At 34.1% G+C, this 21,432-nt stretch overlaps 1 protein-coding gene across 2 annotated transcripts in view; it reads right to left on the reverse strand.

Moving 5' to 3' along the window:
• WDPCP (WD repeat containing planar cell polarity effector) overlaps positions 1–21,432 on the reverse strand; it is a 264,905-nt gene that overhangs the window by 20,064 nt on the left and 223,409 nt on the right. For both annotated transcript variants that reach the window (XM_012639221.1, XM_012639219.1), the window contains 2 exons: positions 12,426–12,505; positions 6,405–6,436 (listed from right to left, as the gene is read on the reverse strand). In XM_012639221.1, coding sequence (XP_012494675.1) covers positions 6,405–6,436; positions 12,426–12,505 — 112 coding nt within the window. The remainder of the gene's footprint in view (positions 1–6,404; positions 6,437–12,425; positions 12,506–21,432) is intronic.

A 21,432-nucleotide genomic window follows, 5' to 3' on the forward strand; every position in this document is an offset into this window, starting at 1 on the left:
TGTTTCTCTGCTCGTTTATTTTTTCTCTCTTTCTTCTAAAATTCGTCTTTTTTGCAGAGACCTTCTGACTGGCGGCTTGTCTCATCCACCATCTTGGCTCCCTTCTTTTTCTTTTTTGAGACAGGGTCTCCCTCTGTAACCTGGGCTACAATGCAGTGGCATCATGATAGCTCACTGCAAACTAAAACTCCTGGGCTCAAGTGATCCTCTTGCCTCAGCCTCCTGAGTAGCTGGAACTATAGGTGAGAGCCACCATGTCAGCTAATTTTTCTATTTTTTTAGAGATGGTCTTACTCTTGCTTAGGCTGATCTCAAACTCCTGGCCTCAAGCAGTCCTCCTGCCTTGGCCTCCCAAGTGCTAGGATTATAGGCATGAGCTACTGTGCCCGGCTGGATTTCTGTGTTTTTCAAAAACTAACATGTTTAGTTAGTTTTCCAGTTTTTTTACACAAGCATTCTTCAGTGTGAATCCAGTGCTAAAAAAATGTTCTATACAGATAAATTTACTATTTGCATACTTTAATAAATTAAGTCTATAAAAATAATAATGAACTGTGTTTTGGGGTTTACAAAATGGTGTCACATTACCTAATTTGACATAGCAATTGTAATATTATTAGATTAAATAAAATTACTCTCATTTTACAGATGAGGAAACAGAGATAGAGGTATGTAGTAGTGAGGAAGTAGTGGAACAAAACTGGACTGGACTAGTTTGCCTATAAATCCTGCATTCTTCCTGTTGTATCATAATGCCTCCCAAAGTAAACCTATTTTCCTTTTTTGCCTTTGACTTCCCAAATTCAGAACTAAACTCAGTTTTAATTTTTATAAAACAGCCCAATATTCAACATCTCTTACTCTGTAACTTTTAATTGATTTATGCTTTGTATATAACTTATTTTAGATATTATATATAAAATACTTTTATGAACTGTCCCAAATCTTTCAGAAAGTAAATAGGTCATAAATACTGAGATAAATGGGTTCATATCTATGAAGAATGATCTTATATTATGGCTGTGTTGACAGTTTTGTTTTTTGTCTAATGATTTATCTAACTCTCCTCTTTAGGGAGTATGTTGCTATATTTAAAAATATATTTTTAAAAATCAGTTTTTTGGCCGGGTGTGGTGGCTCATGTCTGTAATCCTAGGACTTTGGAGGCTGAGGTTGCAGGGTTGCTTGATGCCAGGAGTTTGAAACCATCCTGAGGAAGAGCAAAACCCCATCTCTAAAAAAACAGAAAAATTAGCTGGGCATGGTGGTGAGCACCTGTAGCCCCAGCTCCTTGGGAGGCTGAGTCAGGAGGATCACTTGAGCCCAGAAGTTTGAGTTTGCAGTGAGCTATGATGACGCCACTATACTCCAGCCTGGGTGACAGAGCAAGACCCTGTCTCAAAAAAAAAAATCAGTTTTTTGAGGAAAATTAGTATAAGAATAGTATGTCACTTAATCCATCTCAACAAATACTTAAAGATACTGTCATCCATCAAGTAAGTTAATAAACTTATGATAGAAGTATTAGTGAACCTAAAAATTGCTACTTTGATCATTTTTAGAAGTTACACACTTATCCTTCAAGGTTCTCTTTATTAATGTAATTGTCAATATGTAAATACTGTGTGTTTGTGTGTGTGAGAGTATGTACCACTTCCCTTTGGCTGGGCTTAACTTTCCTGGGTGATAATAAAAGCATAAAGCAATATAAGCAGCTATATCTGCAATAATTCCACATTAAAAGAATGAATTTCTGCCATTTCCAAATCTAAGATTTCTTCCAGAGAGTATGCCAATGAGTAGTACAAACAAGATAATGTAGTTATGTAACTACCTGATTTATTACCTACTTTACTATGACGAAAAGTCAGTGGGAAGGATCAAGAGGTATGCTCTATACCTAAACTCATTCAAACATATAGCCCCAAGTTAATCTAAGAAAATAACTTAAAGTTATTAAAGTTTAAAGGAGAATTCAAATTCTTTCTCTCAGTTTTTGTCATTAGCACAAATTCTTCCAAAATCTTCCCAAGAGCTAGCGAGACCTCTAGTGGTTTCATTTCTTCCTTTTTCTTTTAATTTTTTTTATTGTGATGAAACATATGTAACATAAAATTTACCATTGTAACTATTTTTTAAGTGTATAGTTCAGTGGCATTATGTGCATTCATATTGTTGTGTAATCATCACTAGTATCCATCTCCACAACATTTTCATCAAACTGAAACTTTGTACTCATTAAATTACAATTTTCCATTCCTTCCTTTCTTCAGCCCCTGGTAACCACTGTTTTACTTTTTGTATCTAGAAATTTGACTATTGCAGGTACTCATATAAGTGGACTCATACAGTATTATATATTCTTTTGAGCCTGAATTATTTTACTTAGCATAATGTCTTCAGAGTTCGTCCATGTTGTAGCAGGTTATCAGAATTTCATTCCTTTTTATTAGGACCAAATAATAGTCCATTGTATGTATTAATATATACTACATTTTTTGTAAGCATTTATCTGCTTGTTGATGGATGTGTGAGTTGTTTCTACTTTTTGGCTATTAAGACTAAAGCTGCTATGAATATGGGTATAAAAATATCTGTTCATATCATCCCTGCTTTCGATTCTTTGGGTATACACCAGAAATAGAATTTCTGGATCATATAATATTAATAGTTCTATGTTTAATTTTTGAGGAACTACCACTGTTTTCCACATAGGCCACACCATTTTATATACCAACAAGCAATGTACAAAATTTCTAGTTTCTCCACATCTTTACTAACACTTTTTGCTTTCTGTTTTTTGATATTAGACATCCTATTGCTTCTTGGTGTCTTGGCTAAAATCAAGTGATAATAGCCATTCTAGTGTATGTGAAGTAGTCTCTCATTGTGATTTCGATTTGCATTTTCCTAACAGTTAGTGATGTTGAGCATCATTTCATGTGCTTATTGGCCACTTGTATATCTTGGGAGAAATGTCTATTGGAGTCCTTTGCCCATTTTTAATTTTTTTGTTTGTTTTCAAGCTGTAGGAGGTTTTTTTTGTTTTTGTTTTGTTTTTAAGAGACAGCGTCTCAATCTGTTACCCAGGCTGGAGTGCAGTGGTACAGTCTAGCTCACTGTAACCTTGAACTCCTGGGCTCAAGCAATCCTTCTGCCTCAGCCTTCTGAGGAGCTGGGACTATAGGTGCATGCCACCATGCCTGGCTAGATTTTTTGTTTTTTTTCATTTTTTTTAGAGATAGATCTCATTATGTTCCCAGGTCCTAAACTGCTGTCCTCAAGCAATCCTCCTTTCTCAACCTTCCGAGTAGCTGAGATTATAGGCATGAGCCACTATGACTATCTTGTAGGAAGTTCTTTATATATTCTGGTTAGTAGTCACTTACCAGACATGTGATTTACAAATACATTTGTCCCTCAGTATCTCTAGGGGTTGGTTCCAGGTCCCTCGATCTGTAGCTGGTTGAATTCACACATGTGGACCCCATGGATACAGACAGCTGAATGTATTTTCTTCTATTGTGTGGGCTGCCTTTTTACTGTTGATAGTGTTCTTTGATGGACATTTTTAAAAATTTCAGTGTGGTCTAATTTATGTTTTTTTGCCTGTGCTTTTGGTGTCTTATCCATGAAATCACTGCCAAATTGAATGCTGTGAAGCTTTCCCCTGTTTTCTTCTAAGAGGTTTATAGTTTTAGACCTTGTGCATAGGTCTTTGATACATTTTGAGTTAATTTTTATAAATGGTATAAGGTAAGGGTCCAACTTCATACTTTCGCATATGGATATCCAGTTTTCCCAGCATTATTTGTTGAAAAGGCTGTCTATTCCCCCATTGAATGGTCTTGTCATCTTTGTCAGAAATCGTTTATCCATATACACAAGGGTTTATTTCCAGGCACTCTATTCTCTTCCATGGTTCTATATGTCTTTACGCCAGTCCCATAATGTTTTGATTACTGTAGTTTTGTAGTAAATTTTGAAACCAGGAAATATGTATTTCCTTCATTTTCAAGATTATTTTGGTTTTTCAGGGTCCCTTGATTTCCCACATTAATTTAAGGATAGGTTTTTTTTTTCTATTTCTGTAAAAAATGTTGAGATTTTGATACGGATTGGGTGAGTATTCTATATATGTCTGTTCCATTCAGTTGGTCTACAGTGTTGCTCAAGTCCTCTGTCTCCTTATTGATATTCCGTCTGATTATTCTATCTAGTATTGAAGTCTCCTAATACTATTGCATTGCTGCCTATTTCTTCCTTTAATTCTGTTAATGTTTGCTTCATATATTTTAGAGCTCTGATGTTTGGTGCATAAATATTTGTAGCCATTATATCTTCCTGGTGAATTAACCCTTTAATCATTATATGGTATTTGTTCTAGTCTCTTGTAACAGTTTTTGACTTAAAGTTTATTTTGTCTGATATCATTATAGGCACGCTTGCTGTCTTATGCTTACTATTTACATGGAATATCTTTTTCTGTCCTTTCAATTTCACCTTATGTATTAGATCTAAAATGAGTCTCTTATGTGCAGCATATTGTTGGATCCTGTTTTTTGTTGTTGTTGTTGCAGTGGCATGATCATAGCTCACTGCAGCCTCAAACTCCTGGGCTCAAGGGATCTTCCTGCCTCAGCCTCCCAAGTAACTAGGAGTATAAGTGCACGCCACCATGCCCGGCTATTTTTCTTATTTTTTTTTCATAGAGATGGGGTCTCACTGTGTTGCCCAGGCTGGTGACCTCAAGTGATTCTCTCACCCTGGCCTCCCAGAGTGTTTGGACTATAGGCGTGAGCCACTGCACCCAGTGTTTACAAACTGACGTTTCCCTTATTCTGTGTAAAAACCCTTCCAGAAAGATTTTTGGGAAGTGAGTTTCTTGATTAGATCTCATGTACACATGTTTATCTAAGTGGATATGTCTATAAAGTTTTCTTTATTTTTCCACCTTTTATGGGTACCCAGTCTGTAAAGTTTGGATAGTATGCTGTTCTTTTTTTTTTAACAAGTATTCAAAAAAAAGCTATTTAAAATATATAAAATTTAAGGTAAAATTTCCTTAAGCTTTAGAAAATTAAATGCAAATTATTATGCACGTATATTCAACTGTAATATGGAGTATTTGCTAAGATAACCAAGATTATTATTTTTATTTTCAATAGAGATATGTCAATAAAGAAGTTGATTAAAGCAATGATGTTGATAATTAGTATCATTAGTATAGCTCCATAGGAAGTCCTACCACATTCATGTTTACAATAGAGCTTATAAAAATACTTTGGGATACGTGGAATTATCTCTATTTTACAGATGAACAAGTTGAGGCTAAAAAAGATGAAATGATTTGCTCAAAGTTGTAATGGTAGTAATTGTGGAACTGTCATTCAAACTCAAGTCTCATAACAAATCAGTTTCTATGATAATCCACTGCGGGCTATGTGGGCAATTAATAAAATTATGGGGATTTCTCTGATTTATACCTAACCTTTTTGAAATTGGTATAATAGGGAATTAATATCTCTTCTCAGAAACTAGGAACTTAGATGTGACATCTCTCTGGGAACTTAAATGTGATTTCAGGGACAGAATATAGAGAGGGGTTCATCAGATGTGACTTTTTTTTTTTTTTAAGAGATGGGGTCTCGCTGGCACCTAGGATGGCATGCAGTGGTGTGATCATAGCTCACAGTAACCTTAAACTACTGGCCTCAAGAGATTCTCCCACCTCAGCCTCCTGAATAGCTGGGACTACTGGTGTGTGCCACCTTGCGCAGCCAATTCTTTCTATTAATATTTTTTGTAGAGATAGGGTTTTGCTATGTTGCTAAGGGTGGTCTCAAACTCCTGCCTTCAAGCACTCCTCTCACCTTGGCCTCCCAAAGTACTGGGATTACAAGCATAAGCCACTGAACCCAGCCCAGATGTGATTTTTTTAATATGTATTACTTATAAAAATTGTACCTAAATGTAATAAAAATGTATTGGATAATTTCATCATTCTTACAAACCTTTTATTTAAAATTTATTTTTTGATAATTTCAACTACATACCAAAGAGAGAATGATAATTGTAAATTGTTATATTTCCGGCTTCATCAATTATCAATTCCTGGTAACGCTTAATTCATCTATATCCCTTCTACTTCCTCCCCACTGGATTATTTTGAGTCAAATTCAAGATACATAGTTTTATCTGCACATATTCCATTAGGAATAATTTTATATTAAAAAGAACTATTTTAATACCACTTGGAAATACCAAAAAGCAAAATAGTTTTATAGAAACTATTAATGTAGTTAATGTAGACCAATATGCAGCATTTCCTGAGTTCAAAATGATCAAAACATACATACAATATTTAAATTCTAAGAGAAAAACAGTAAGAGAAAGTGTTTTACCTGCCCTCTGCAATCTTCTCTCAGTTCTGCTTCTAAAATAAAAGATCACAACATTAATTATCTTAAAATCTAATAAAGGACCTTAATAAAAATTAACAAAACTTCTAAGTTTCCTCACTAAAAAGACAAATTCCTCAAATAATCATAAATAAATTAAAATGCTGAAAACTCTAGAGAAAGCAAAAACCAAACCTTAACATAGTTTGAAAATACCATTTATTCTCATACATACACATATGGCTAATATCTGCACTGAAATCAAATGAGTAAACTATGCCTATATTGTTCTTTGTGCTTTTAAAATGATACCTTAAAACCAGCATGGCAAGTAAGCCTCATCTAAATGCCAATTCTGGTTGATTAGTTGTGGTTACCTAGGGAACTATGTAGAGTTTTATGAGGCTTTTGGTTTTCTTGGCTCAGTGGGAAAGAAAGCTGTAATTGATCAGTTATGTTATCTGCTCTAATAGAAGCACTATACCTGCTGACTTTGGCTTACTTAGTACATCAAAATGATGCTTTTAAAAGAGGCATCCTTACTTAACTTTATATGCTGAGAAAAAAGGACTGTCATAACTGCCACAATCTAATTTTTCATTATTGATGGATATTAATAGGTAAGCATTAATTTACATATTCTTATCCTTGAAACAAGTAATTGTGTATAATTGGTGGTATTTACATATCCCAATTATGTTTCTCTTATAGCACTTAGTGCTTACATATATCACTCATTTGGCACTAGGCTTATGCTAACTTACTAATTTCCTTTAGTTAGTTCACTTTCCCAAGTAGATTATATTAATGTATTTACTGAAGCTTATTGGCAGCATCTAATTCCTCCTTGTAGTCCCAGCACCAATTAATGCCTTGATGAGGATTTATACATACATATATATGTATGTATATATAAATAAAAAACTTATCTGTCATTGACTCAAAATTACTTGGCTATTGGGCATTTTTTGTATAGTTTGGGATGTTTTGTTTAGCTGTAGTTCAACAATTTCGTCACATTTCTAATGATATGGCTCCATGCTATAAAATATGGATTGTAATGTTTTCATAGGACATTGGAATTTTTTAAAAAAATGGATTGGCTCTTGCCTTTAGGTAGATAAATGTTTAAATCCTACAATAAGATAGTTATCTCTTCTTGAAGATCTCTAGGAGTATGAAATTAATAATCTCTCTTAGAAACATTTTGTCTTTTCAGTGGTCAATAAGTTCTTCTTATGACTAAACAAAACTACTCTGTTTTAATTTGGTTATGTTTTTAAAAGTCTTCCATAACCATAAAACAGCACAGCGTAGTTTGTATAATTTTACACAATAATTGTTACTTCTGTAATACTGACATTTTTGAGCTAAACAACTTTATTTTTAAAAACTTCTTAAAAATATAAGTTTCTTCATGTTAGTCATTGTCAATCTTCCTTGAATCCATGCCAATTTTTTCATATAAAGGAAAATTAATTTTCATAGCAGCAGTTTTAAGATCTATAATCTAGATTCTAGATGGACATCTAAAGAGATTGGTATAGCAAAGTGATTACTTCTAACTCTGGTATGTTATAGACTTTTAAATATATACCAATTCTGTTTATTTTTGTCATAAAAGTCAGTGTTACTGCTTCATTTAGTTTATTATCAACTATGACAGTCCTCATCCCTTAACTATATTTGTCTTAGTCTAGACAAGGGGCCCACGTCATGTAAAGGGCCAGACTGTAAATATTTTAGGCTTTGTGGGGTCAGAGGCAAAATTGAAGATACTAATATAGTACTTATATAACAAGACAGAAACATTGCACAAAATTGTTATTGATAAAATTCAAAATATAATAATAATTGAGTATCATTTTTTAAAAAAAACTTTAATGAGAATAGGAGAATAGCATTTAATTAGGGTTCAAATTTAGTGTTCTTTCTCATCAAACTCAACTGCAAATGTTTATGTTAATGCTTATCTGATGAGATTTTATGTATTTCATCTCTGAAAATACCTTTTCAAATAGTTAAGAACTACCAAATACTGATATCAATCCATGAACAGCATCTTGTTTTATAACTATTAGATTCTTCTCTTGATATTTGTTTTATAGCATGTCATTACATTGCAGAGTAATCACTTCCAATTGAAGGTTAGATAGAAGCTCCTCAGTTGCACAGCTGATGGATTTTGAAATATGGAAATTTCCTTTGCATTTTAATCCAGGTCCAAAACATGGTGCCAGAATTAGGGAGACTAGTTGTTCCAGTTTTCTGGGACTAAGTGGTTTCTCAGGATTTGGGGACTTTTAAGTGCGAAAACTGGGACAGTTTCTTCTTTCTTTCTCTCTTTATTTATTTTTTTTATTTGAGACAGAATCTCATTCTGTTGCCTGGGCTAGAGTGCTGTGGCGTCAGCCTAGCTCACAGTAACCTCGGACTCCTGGGCTCAAGCGATCCTCTTGCCTCAGCCTCCTGAGTAGCTGGAACTACAGGTGTGCACCACCACACCTGGCTAATTTTTACTAGAGACTTGCTCAGGCTGGTCTCAAACTCCTGGCCTCAAGCAATCCTCCTGCCTTGGCCTTCCAGAGTGCTAGGATTACAGGTGTAAGCCACCGCACCCAGCCAACAGTTTCTTTTTTTTTACCTTAGTTGGAACCATAGTCTTAGCTCAGAAAATATATTTACTTCAGATTTGTGTGGGAAAATATAGATCTTATTTCTTGTTTTTACTCTTGGTAGCACAACTTTGATATTCCTTATGATTCAGATAACCTCCATCAACATTAACATGGCTTTACTTCAGTATATATTTCACATATAAGCAGTGTTTTGCCTTATAATTTTAGGTTGAAATCATTAAGAAATATTATCAAGTTTGCAGCAAAAACTAATTTCCAAAGCCATTCAGTTTGATAATACTAGTTAATGGTGCTGCTTCTCATTCAGAAAAATTTCAGTCTCAGCATGGAAATTATAACCTTGACTAATACAAACTATATTCATTAATTTGTTCTTACTGCATTCATCTTTTGGTACTTAAGTTTTGCAGCTTACACATAGGCAGAAAGATAGGACCTGATATGTTACCTAGCCACCTATATTAGAATAGGTAGTTTAAGACGGGTATTTGTATACACAAGGAGTGCAATGCGCACTACCCGAAGGATGGACATATTTGAAACACGGACTTGGGGGGGGGAACCAAGGGCAACACATGTAACCTAAACATCTGTACTCCATAATATGCTGAAATAAAAAAAAATTCTTTTTAACTTGTTTACTATTTCTAAAATGTTTATTGGAGTTGATCAAGATCTAAATAGGGAAAAAGAGGATTCAGTGGGCTAGAATACAAAGAAGGCAAAGATAAGAGTATTTCAAGAAGAATAGTAATGTCAAATGCTACTAGAGGTCATGTGGAGGAAATCTGGATAATGATCATTAGAATAAGTCAGTAGGAAACTATTAATCATTTCTGAAGTGAATATTTTTAGAATGTTGGGTAGAAGGCATCACATTGGGTGATGAGGAAGTAGAAGCAGTTAAAAATTGTGGAGTAGTGGAAAATAAGATTGAGTAGAGATGGTGTAGACAGATTATAAAAAGGTCTAAACAGTTTAAGGTTGGTCACTGTTTTAGTTTATTTCCTGTTGCTTATAATGGAATACCTGAAATTGGGTACTTTATAAAGAAAAAGAATTTATTTCTTACAGTTATGGAGGCTTAGAAATCCAAGGCTGAGGGACCACATCTGGTGGCTGGGATTCTTGCTGGTTGGGACTCTGAAGAGTAATCGGTGGCACAGGGTATCACATGGCAAAGGGGCTGAGTATGCTAATGCTCAGGTCTCTCATCCTCTTCTTATAAAGCCACTAGTTCCCCTACTGTATAACCTATTAATCCATTAACCCCATTATTCCATGAATGAATTAATGGCTCTCTCTTAGACCCACCTCTCAATATTGTCACATCGGGAATTAAATTTCAGCATGAGTTTTGGAGGGGATAGATATTCAAACCACAGCAGTCACTCTAATGGCAGATTGGAAAATGCATCAAAGCATTCGTCTATACTTCTACCATCGTTCTTTACTATGAACACCTTATAAGCACAATTATGTCTTTTACTTCTATTTCTGCTATATAACATAGTTTCTGGCACATAGTAGCACTTTATAAATATTTGTTTGATTGCTGGATAAAGGAATCCAAGTAATGTTAAGTTTTTTTTTTATCATAATGTCTCTCAAATTTATCTTTTTCTTTTCCCACTATCAATATTTTCACTCAGGCTTACTTTACTCCCAAATTACTATAATCTTGCTATTTGGTGTTTCCTATGTCATTTTTCATTTTAGGATGAGGCCACCAGATTAATATTCTTTCACCATGATTTTGATTATCTCAGTCACCTGCTTGACTACTTTCAAAGCCATACCATTACCAATTGAAATAAATGTAAACTCCTTACACTGAAGTCTATCCACAATCTGGTCCATACCTACCTTTTAATCCTAATCCTCCACTACTCTTTATACCTTAGCATCATTGGCCTTATGAAGCATATAAAGCCATGATCTACTACTTTAGTGCAATCACTGTCACTGTCAGAATGACAAAAGTAGTTTAGAAATAACTCAAGTTCTTCAATTACATTTCTTAAATATCATCAAGGAAACTATATCATCTGCAGAGATACTTTTTTCTTTGAAAGTAGTAATTTTTGTTTGATTTGTAATAACCATTACTTTTAATTTCAACTTTCCTTCTGGCCTTGTTGAACACTGTTAACTCCATATTTTCCTCCAAATTCAAGGGAAAACAGAAACTTAGAGGAAAATGCCATTTTTTCTCTACTAATAATCATGTGTTTTTAAACTATTAATACCAAAAGAATTGCTTTAATTGTTTATTCACCTGCTTGTCCTGTGTGAGAATCATTTTATTAAAATTTTTATTTCACAGGAGAGGACAACCAAAGAGTTGAAGTGATAGTATTTTGGATCAGAGTTGGCACTACATTACAACATGTAGGCTTTCTGACATATAGTCAGTTGAACTCAGTTTAACAATGACAAAAAAATTATATGCTTGGTACTATGTGATACTTCTTAAAAATTCATTTTCTCTCCTATCCACCTTTGTCACATGTTGAAGTTGCTTTCATGCATTTCCTTCCCTAAGCTCTTCAGAAGAAAAATTCCATATAAAGGCTCTCAACTCTACTTGCCTCTCTGTCTTTGCCTTTCTTCTACATTTTGCATTTCAAAGTCTCAAAGGCAATTCAGCAGAATTGACCTCTTCTTAGAGGGAAAGGGAATAGAATGAGTGGGCCAGGTTAGATTCATCTTTAGAAGGGAGTGAGAAGGGGACACAGTGAGAACACTCAAATGTTAATTACTTTTGTCCCTTCACAGACAGTCATCTGTATTATTTGTGCTTTCTATATTTGGAATTTCTTCTGCATGTCGAAAGTCTACTTATCTTTGAAGGCCACCTCTTTAGCTGGACATCTTGGCTGGTAGTGATTTCTGTTACTATGTCTTGCTATTTTTTTTGGTACCACTTTTAGGGAGTATATTATGTGACTTCCCTGTGTTATGGTACTTACTGTATACATTTCTTTCTTTTCTACTAAATTGGGCAAGATTTATGACATTTTTCTCAGTGACCCTCAGAGCCTGGCTACTCAAAATGTAGTCTCCAAGATAGCAGCTTATCAATTGAGAGCTTGTTAGAAATGCAGAATCATGGGTCCTACCCCAGACCTGAATCAGAATCAATATTTTAACAAGATCCCCAAATTTATCTGTATTTATTTATATGATCATTAAAATTTATCCTTGCTTATTATAATCAGGTGACTTGGTATTTTATATTACATCAAACAAGAACAGTTTTATAACACATCAATTAGAAATGCTCAGAGTTTTCTTATTTTTATTCATTTGCTGAAAGTTCTTACAAGCTATAGCATTGTTTTTGTTTTACTTTGAATACTTTGGGTACCTTGAATAGCATTACCTTCTGCATTGTAGGTATTAGTCATCAAAGATCCAGCACAGATGTCTTTTTCAGGTTCATTTCTTCTGTCAATTACTTTTCTGTAGTGTATGGGTTTTTTAATTGAGAAGAGGATTAAAAAACAAAAATTTTAAGGTTAGGTATAAGTTACAGATTTTAGAGTATTGAATATTTTCAAATTTCTGAGTTTTTAAAAAATATAATTTAAATAAATTTCCCTGGACACTTTCAATAATATAATAATCATTTAAATACAACATAAAAATGATGCATTTTACATATACAGTTTTTGTTTTTTACTTTCTTTCTTTTTTTTTTTTTAAGAGACAAGGTCTCACTCTGTTACCCAGCCTGGAGTGCAGAAGTGTAATGATAGCTCACTGCCGCCTTGAACTCTTGGCCTCAAGCATGCCTCCCTCCTCAGCCTCAGCCTCCTGAGTAGCGGGGACTACAGGAATGAGCCACGATGCTTGGTTAATTTTTAAAAAACTTTTTGTAGAGACAGGGTCTCACTGTGTTGCCCAGGCTGCTCGCAAACCACGTACAGTATTTAGGAGAAATAATCATGGAAACCAAATGTGATGTGCTGAACTCCTAGTTATTACAAAAATAAAATGAATGGTAAAAATTTTATATTAAATAAACTGTATTTTCCTAATTTTAACAGTAATCCACTATTAGTGCAGAAAAACCCTAAAAGCATAGAAAAAGAATACTAACATAATCCAACAAGAGTTCTCCTTTGGATGTTTAGCTCCTACCTACTATTTATGCATCTTTTAAAAAATAAAGCTGAGATAATGTCTCATAAAGTTTTGTGTCCTCTTACTATATATTTTTGTTTTACAGTTTTTATTGTTTAAATTACTGTATATTAAAATTGACTTTCTTCAGATGTAGAGTTCTATGAATTTTAACAGATGTTTAGATTTATGTTATTACCACCACAATCAGAATGCAGAACAGTTTCATCAGCTAAAAAAATTCCCTTATATACTTTATAATCATACTGTCCCTTACCCATAATCCCTGGCAACCACTGAAATCTCCATCACTATAGTTTTGACTTCAAGAATGTCATATGATTAGAATCATACAGTATGAACTTCTATGACTGGCTTTTGTCTCTGAATATATGCCTTGATATTCATATCAAGTTACGTGTATTAGTAGTTTGTTATTTTTTTGTTGTTGAGCAGTATTCCATTGTATAGATGTACTAGTTTACTTATTCACCTGTTGAAAAATATTTGTTTTCTCAGTTTTTGAAAACTGTGAGAAAAACTGCTGTAAACATTCACATACAGGTTCTTGTGTGAACATGTTTTCATTTCTCTAGGATAAATACTTAAGAATAGAATTGCTGGATCATATGGTAAATATATTTAACTTTATAAAACTGCCAAACTGTTTCCCAGGATAGCTGTACCATTTTGTATTCTCACCAACAATGCATGAAAGTTCCAATTATTTTGCAACCTTACTAGCACTTGGAATTTGTCAGTATTTTTTTAAAATTATAGACACTCTGACAGGTCGCAGGGATATCTCATCGTGGTTTTAATTCTCATCTCCCTAATAGCTAATGATGTTGAATATTTTTATGTGCTTATTTGCCATTCATACATTTTCTTATTGAAGTTTCTGTTCAGGTCTTTTGCTCATTTTTAAAATTTGTATAAATTTAAGTGGTACAAGTACAATTTTATTACATGGATATGTTGCATAGTCTGGGCTTTTAGTGTATCCATCACTGAAACAATGTGCATTGTACACATTAAGTAATTTCCTATTATCCACTCCCTCCCAACCCACCTTTCTAAGTGTCCAATGTCTATCATTCCACACTCAAATGTCTATGTGTGCACATTATTTAGCTCTCACTTATAAGTGAGAACGTGCAGTATTTGACTTTCTGTGGTCTGTTTTCTTATTGGAGAGGTTTTTTTTTTTTTTTTTTTTTTTTGAGACAGAGTCTCACTCTGTTGCCTGGACTAGAATGCAGTGGTGTCATCATAGCTCACTGCAACCTCAAACTCCTGGGATCAAGTGATCCTCCTACCTCAGCCCTCCAAGTAGCTGGGACTACAGGCACACACCACTACGCCCAGCTAAGTTTTTTTTTTCTTCAAAATATTAAGGAGGTACAAATGTTTTAGGTTACATGGATTGTCTTTGTAATGCTTGAATCTTGGCTATAGGTGTGCCCGTCACCCAAATAGTGTTCATAGTACCCATTAGGTTTGTTTATTCCTCTTCCCTGCCCCCCAATTGCTTTCAACTGAGTTTTACTTCCCTCTGTGCACTTCTGTGCTCATCAGTTCCAGTTTAAATAGTGAGTACATGTGGTGTTTGTTTTTCCATTCTTGTGATACTTCACTTAGAAGAATGGTCTCCAGTTCCATCCAGATTGTTGCAAAAGGCCTTAGTTCATCATTTTTATGGCTGTGTAGTACTCCATGGTATACATATACCACATTTTATTAACCCATTTATGAATTGATGGGCAGTTGGGTTGATTCCACATCTTTGCAATTGTGAATTATGCTGGAATAAACATTCAAGTGCAGGTGTCTTTTTGATAAAATGACTTATTTTCCTTTCTGTAAATACCCAGTAGTGGAATCGATGGATCGAATGGTAGGTCTGCTTTTTTGGTTCTTTGAGTAATCTCCATACTGTTTTCCATAGAGGTTGTACTAATTTGCATTCCGACCGATGGTGTATAAGCATTCCTTTCTCTCTGCATCCATACCAGCATCTACTGTGTTTGGACATTTTAATAAAGCCATTTTGACTGGGGTAAGGTGGTATCTCATTGTGGTTTTAATTTGCATTTCCCTGATGATTAGTGACATTGAGCATTTTTTCATTTTCTTGGCCATTTGTCTTTCTTCTTTTGAGAAGCAGCTGTTCATGTCTTTTGCCCGCTTTTTAATGGGGTTGTTTTTTATTGCTGATTTCCTTGAGTTCTTTGTAGATTCTGGTTATTAGCCCTTTATTGGATGTGTACCTTGCAAATATTTTCTCCCATTCTGTAGGTTATCTGTTTGCTCTGTTGATTATTTCTTTAGCTGTGCAGAAGCTTTTTAATTTAATGAAATTCCATTTATTAATTTTTGTCATTGCCATGAATACCTTTGGGTTGTTTTTCATAAATTCTTTGCCTAGGCCAATATGTAGAAGAGTTTGCCCTACAATTTTCTCTAGAATTATTATAGTTTCATGCCTTATATTTAAATTTTTTATCCATTTTGAATTAATTTTTGTGAGTGGTGAGAGGTAGGGGTCCTGTCTCATTCTTCTGCATGTTTTTATCTGATTTTTCCAGCACCATTTATTGAATAGGGCTTCTTTTCCCCAGTGTGTGTTGTTGTCTGCTTTGTCAAAGATCAGTTGGTTGTAGGTAGATGGTTTTATATCTGGGTTCTCTGTTCTGTTCCATTAGTCTATGTCTCTTTTTTTTGTACCAACAGCATGCTGTTTTGGTTACTATAGCCTTGTAGTATAGTTTAAATTCTGATAATGTGATGCCTCCAGATTTGTTCTTTTTGTTTATTGTTGCTTTGGGCTATTCGGGCTTTTTTCTGGTTCCAAATGAAGTGTAAAATTATTTTTTCTAGATCTCTGAAGTATGACTTTGGTAACTTGATTGTGTTGAATTTGTAAATCGCTTTGAGTAGGATGGACATTTTAACAATGTTGATTCTACCTATCAATGAGCATGATATGTTTTTCCATTTGTTTGTATCCTCTGCAATTTCTTTCCCCAGAGTTTTGTAGTTCTCCTTGGAGAGATCTTTTACCTCCCTGGTTAAGTATATTCCTAGATATTTTATTTTCTTTGTAGCTACTGTGAAATGGTATTGAGTCTTTGACTCTTGGCTTGATTGTTATTAGTATATAGAAATGCTACTGATTTATGTACACTGATTTTGTATCCTGAGACTTTGCTGAATTTATTTATTAATTTCAGGAAACTCTTGGAATCTTTGGGTTTTTCTAGATGCAAGATCATATTGTCAGTGAAGAGTGATAGTTTGACCTCTTCATTCCTGATTTGGGTGCCCTTTATTTTTTTCTCTTGCTTGATTGCCCTGGCTAGGACTTTCAGCACTATGTTGAATAGGAGTGGTGACAGTGGGCATCCTTGTCTTATTCCAGGTCTTAGATGGAATGCTTTCAACTTTTCTTCATTCAGTATGATGTTGGCTGTGTGTGTCACGTATGGCTTTTATAATTCTGAGATATGTTCCTCCTATGACTAGTTTGTTGAGGGTTTTTATCATGATAAGGTGATGCATTTTGTTGAATGCTTTTTCTGTATCAACTGAGATGACCATATGGTCTCTGTTTCTGCTTTTGTTGATGTGGTGAATCACATTCATTGATTTACATATGTTAAACCATCCTTGCATCCCTGGGATGAAGCCCATTTGGTCATGGTGGATTATTTTTTTGATGTGCTGTTCAATTTGGTTTGCTAGTAGTTTATTGAGGATTTTTGCATCTATGTCCATAAGGGATATTGGTCCGTAGTTTTTTTGTGTGTGTGTCCTTTCCTGGCTTTGGTATCAAAGTGATGCTGGCTTCATAGAATGAGTTAGGGAGGATTCCCGCCTCAATATTATGGAATAATTTCAGTATTATAGGTATTAGTTCTTCTTTGTAGGTCTGTTAGAATTTGGCTGTGAATCCATCTGGTCCAGGGCTTTATTTTTTTATTGAGAGATTTTTTATTACTGATTCAATCTTCATTGATTGTTACTGGTCTGTTCAGGAGTTCTGTTTTTTCCTGGTTGGGTCTTGGGAGATTGTGTAAGTTTGGTATCTTTTGTAGAGACTGGGTCTTGCTATGTTGCTCAGACTGTTGTTGAACTTCTGGCCTCAAGCAGTCCTCCCACATTGGCCTCCCAAAGTGCTGGGATTACAGGTGTAAACCACCACACCCAGCTGCTAAGTTTTTTTTTAAACCACAAATGGGTATTAAATTTTGTCAAGTGTCCTTTTTGTAGCAGTTGATCTCAACAACTGATTTTTCTTCTTTAGACTGTTAAAATAGTACATTACATTAATTTCTGAAGATTGAATGAGCCTTGCTTTCCCAAGGTAAACCCCACTTGATTGTGGCTTATTATTCTTTTCATAGATTATCAAATTCAATTTCTTAATCTTTTGTTGAGGATTTTTGCTTCTGTAGTTATGAGAGATACTGGTCTATAGTTTTCTTTTTTGTACTGTCTTTTTTTGGGTTATGGTAACCTCAGAAAATAAACTGGGATATGTTGCTTCATCTTATATTTTCTAGAGGAGATGGGCACAGTTGATGGTATTTTTTTCTTTGTTAGCATTCACCAGTGAAATCATTTGGACCTGGAGATATCTTTTTCAGAGTTATTTTTTAAAACTATATATTTAATTCCTTTACTAGTCATAGTAGTATTGAGGTTATCGGGTTTATTTTCAGCAAGTTTGGTAGTTTGTGATTTTCAAGGAATTATTTCATAAAAACTACGTTGTCAAAATTATTTGCATAGAGTAGTTCACAACATTATTATATATTTAATGTCTGTGAGGTTTATTATGATATCCTCTTTTTCACTCCTTATATCAATAACCCATGTCTTCTTTCTTTTTATTTATTTATTTATTTTTTTTGAGACAGAGTCTCACTGTGTTGCCCGGGCTAGAATGCCGTGGCGTCATCCTAGCTCACAGCAACCTCAAACTCCTGGGCTCAAGCGATCCTTCTGCCTCAGCCTCCCGAGTAGCTGGGACTACAGGCATGTGCCACCATGCCCGGCTAATTTTTTCTATATACTTTTAGTTGTACGATTAATTTCTTTCTATTTTTAGTAGAGATGGGGTCTCGCTCTTACTCAGGCTGGTTTCGAACTCCTGAGCTCAAATAATCCGCCCGCCTCGGCCTCCCAGAGAGCTAGGATTACAGGCGTGAGCCATTGAGCCCGGCCTCTTTTTATTTTTTGACTAGCTTTATCAATTTTATTGGTCTTTTCAAACAAGCTTTTGATTACCTCAATTTTCTTTATTGTTTTTCTATTTTCAACTTCAATGATGTTTGCACTTATCTTTGTTATTCCCTTTCTTCTGCTTGCTTTGAGTTTATTTTGCGTTTCTTTTTCTAGTTTCTTGAGATGAAAGCTTAGATTATTGATGCAGCATTTCTTCTTTTCTAATATAAGCATTTAATGGCATAAAATTTCCACTAACTACTGTTTAAGCTACATCGCACAAATGATATGTTGTAATTTATTTTTTAGTTTATAATATTTACTGATTTCCTTGAGACTGTCTCTTTGACCTATGGATTATTTGGAAGTGTGTTGTTTTAATTTCTAAGTATTTCGATATTTTTCTGTTACTAGTTCCTACTTTAATTCCATTATGGTCAAAGAACCACTTTGTATGTTTTTTTAAATTTTAGGTTTGTTTTATGACCCAGGATATGGTCTGTCTTGGTGAATGTTCATGTACAGTATAAAAGAATGTGTATTCTATTGGTGGGTGCGATGATTTTCTATTAGTTCTGTCAGTTGTTGAGAGAAGAGCGATGTGGTCTCCAACTATGAGTGTGGATTTGTCTATTCCTGTTGTGACTTCTATAATTTTTTGCTTCATGTATTATGACATTCTGTTGTCAGATACATGCACATTTAGGATTGTTATGCCTTCTTGATAAACTGACTCCTTTATCATCATTTAATGTCCTCCTTTATTTCTGGTAATTTTCTTTGCTCTGAAATCTACTTCGTCTGATACTAATATGGTCATTTCAGTTTTCTTTTGATTAGAGTTTTCATAATACATCTTTTTCCATCTTTTAACTTTTAACCTAGGTATATAATTATATTCAAAGTGAGTTCCTGTGGACAGCATGTAGCTGGATCATGAGTTTTTAAATCTCTTCTGACAGTCTCTTTCAATTAATTGGTATGTTTAGACCATTTATATTTAATGTAAATGTTGATATGTTGGATTGGAATCTATTATTTTCTTTTGCTCCATTTTTTTCTTCTGTTTCCTCTTTGCTGCCTTCTTTTGGGCTATTAGAACTTTTTTTAATATTCTAATTTATCGGTTGTGTTTTTTATGTTTGTGTAGTTTTTTAAAATGGTTGATCTAGGGATTACAATAAATACACCAAACTTCTAAAGTCTATTTAGAATTAATGTTTTATCACTTCAAGTGGAATGTAGAATCCTTTCTACCATTTCTGTCCCTTTGTACTTTTTATCCTTTGTACTTTTTGTTGTAGTATTTTTAATATATATTAAATTTACACACATCAAAAAATCCTACCAGACAGTGTTATTCATTTTTGCATTCAATCTCCACACATAACTCAAGAGGAGAAAAATAGTCTATTTTATTTTTATTTATTTATTTATTTTTATTTTATTAGAGATGGAGTCTCATTCTGTTGCCCAGGCTGGAGTACAGTGGCGTAATCATAGCTCACTGCAGTCTCGAACTCCTGGGCTCATGCAATCCTCCTGCGTTATGGTCTCAAGTAGTTGGGACTACAGGTGCATGCCATTGAGCTCAGCTTGTTTCAAGAGTTTTAATGATTGTTGGAGCTCCTTAAAGTTTTGTCAGATAATTCCAACATCTCTCATCTCAGTGTTGTCTTTTGATTATCTTTTCTCACACAAGTTGAGATTTTCCTGCTTCTTTATATACCAAATAATTTTGGGTATCTTGGACATTTTGAATATTATTAAGACTTGATTTTTTTTTTTTAGCAATCAGACAAATGTTTATTAAAATAACAAAGAAATACTATTCACATACATTAGATTAGTAAATTAAAAACTTGGAAAATATCAAGGGCTAGAGAGGATATAGTAAGAAAAAAAAACAACAAACTCATATACTGTTAGCAGAAGAGTAAATTAGGAAAATCACTTGGGAACACAATTTGACAATATCAAGTAAATTTAAAAATGCCATACTCTATGACTCAGAAATTCCATTTCTAGGAATATTCCTTAGAGAAATTTTCACATATCTACATGAATAAATATGTACAAGAATGATCACTATGACAGAATTAATAAGACTAAAGTTGGGGTAATTACATCCTTCAAAGGAAAATGGATATATAAACAGTGAAATTCTAGGTAGCAACTAAATAAATGAACTTTATCATCATGTAAGACTTGATCTTGTTGAAATCCTGTGATGAATGTTGATATTTTTGTTTTAGTAGGCAATTAACTTATTAGCTTTAGGCTTCAAGTTACAATGAACCTCTGTGAGCTGTGGGCTGTGGTTCTGGTGTCAGTTCAGTTTTCAAAGTCTTTGTAGGCCTGTTTGTAGTGCTATTAGGTGCTATTTGCAGTGCTGTCAGTGTGTGCACTACTCAGTGGCCTCTATTTGACCTGGCTGATAGTTTATCCCACTATTCTTTAAAATACATAAATTTTGGAGCAGTAGATTTTCTAAGATTTTTGTTTTTCTAGTTCAGATACTGGAGAACTAACTGCAATTCCATAAAAGAGTTATTAATCTGTAAAGCATCTCATTTCTTCAACACCTTTTCTTGAGACATACTAAAGCCACAATAAAATGTAACTTCTCTTTCATAATACTGTGGGTCAGAAAAAGAAATTAATAGATCAGATTAAACCTCTACAGGGAGAACTATGAAACATTGAGGAAGGAAATAGCAGAGGACGTTAGCAGGTGGAAAACCATACCACGCTTGTGGGTCGGCAGAATCAACATCGTTAAGATGTCTATACTACCGAAAGTGATCTACAGATTCAATGCAATCCCTATTAAAATACCAACATCATTCTTCACAAATGTAGAAAAATTAATTTTATGCTTCATATGGAACCAGAGAAGACCCCACATAGCAAAAACAATTCTACGCAATAAAAACAAAATGGGAGGTATCAACTTACCAGACTTCAAACTTTATTATAAGGCTGTAGTAATCAAAACAGCTTGGTACTGGCACAAAAATAGAGCCATTGACCAG

Source organism: Propithecus coquereli, unplaced genomic scaffold (genome assembly GCF_000956105.1).
Source record: "Propithecus coquereli isolate 6110/MARCELLA unplaced genomic scaffold, Pcoq_1.0 Scaffold138, whole genome shotgun sequence".
NCBI lineage: Eukaryota > Metazoa > Chordata > Mammalia > Primates > Indriidae > Propithecus > Propithecus coquereli.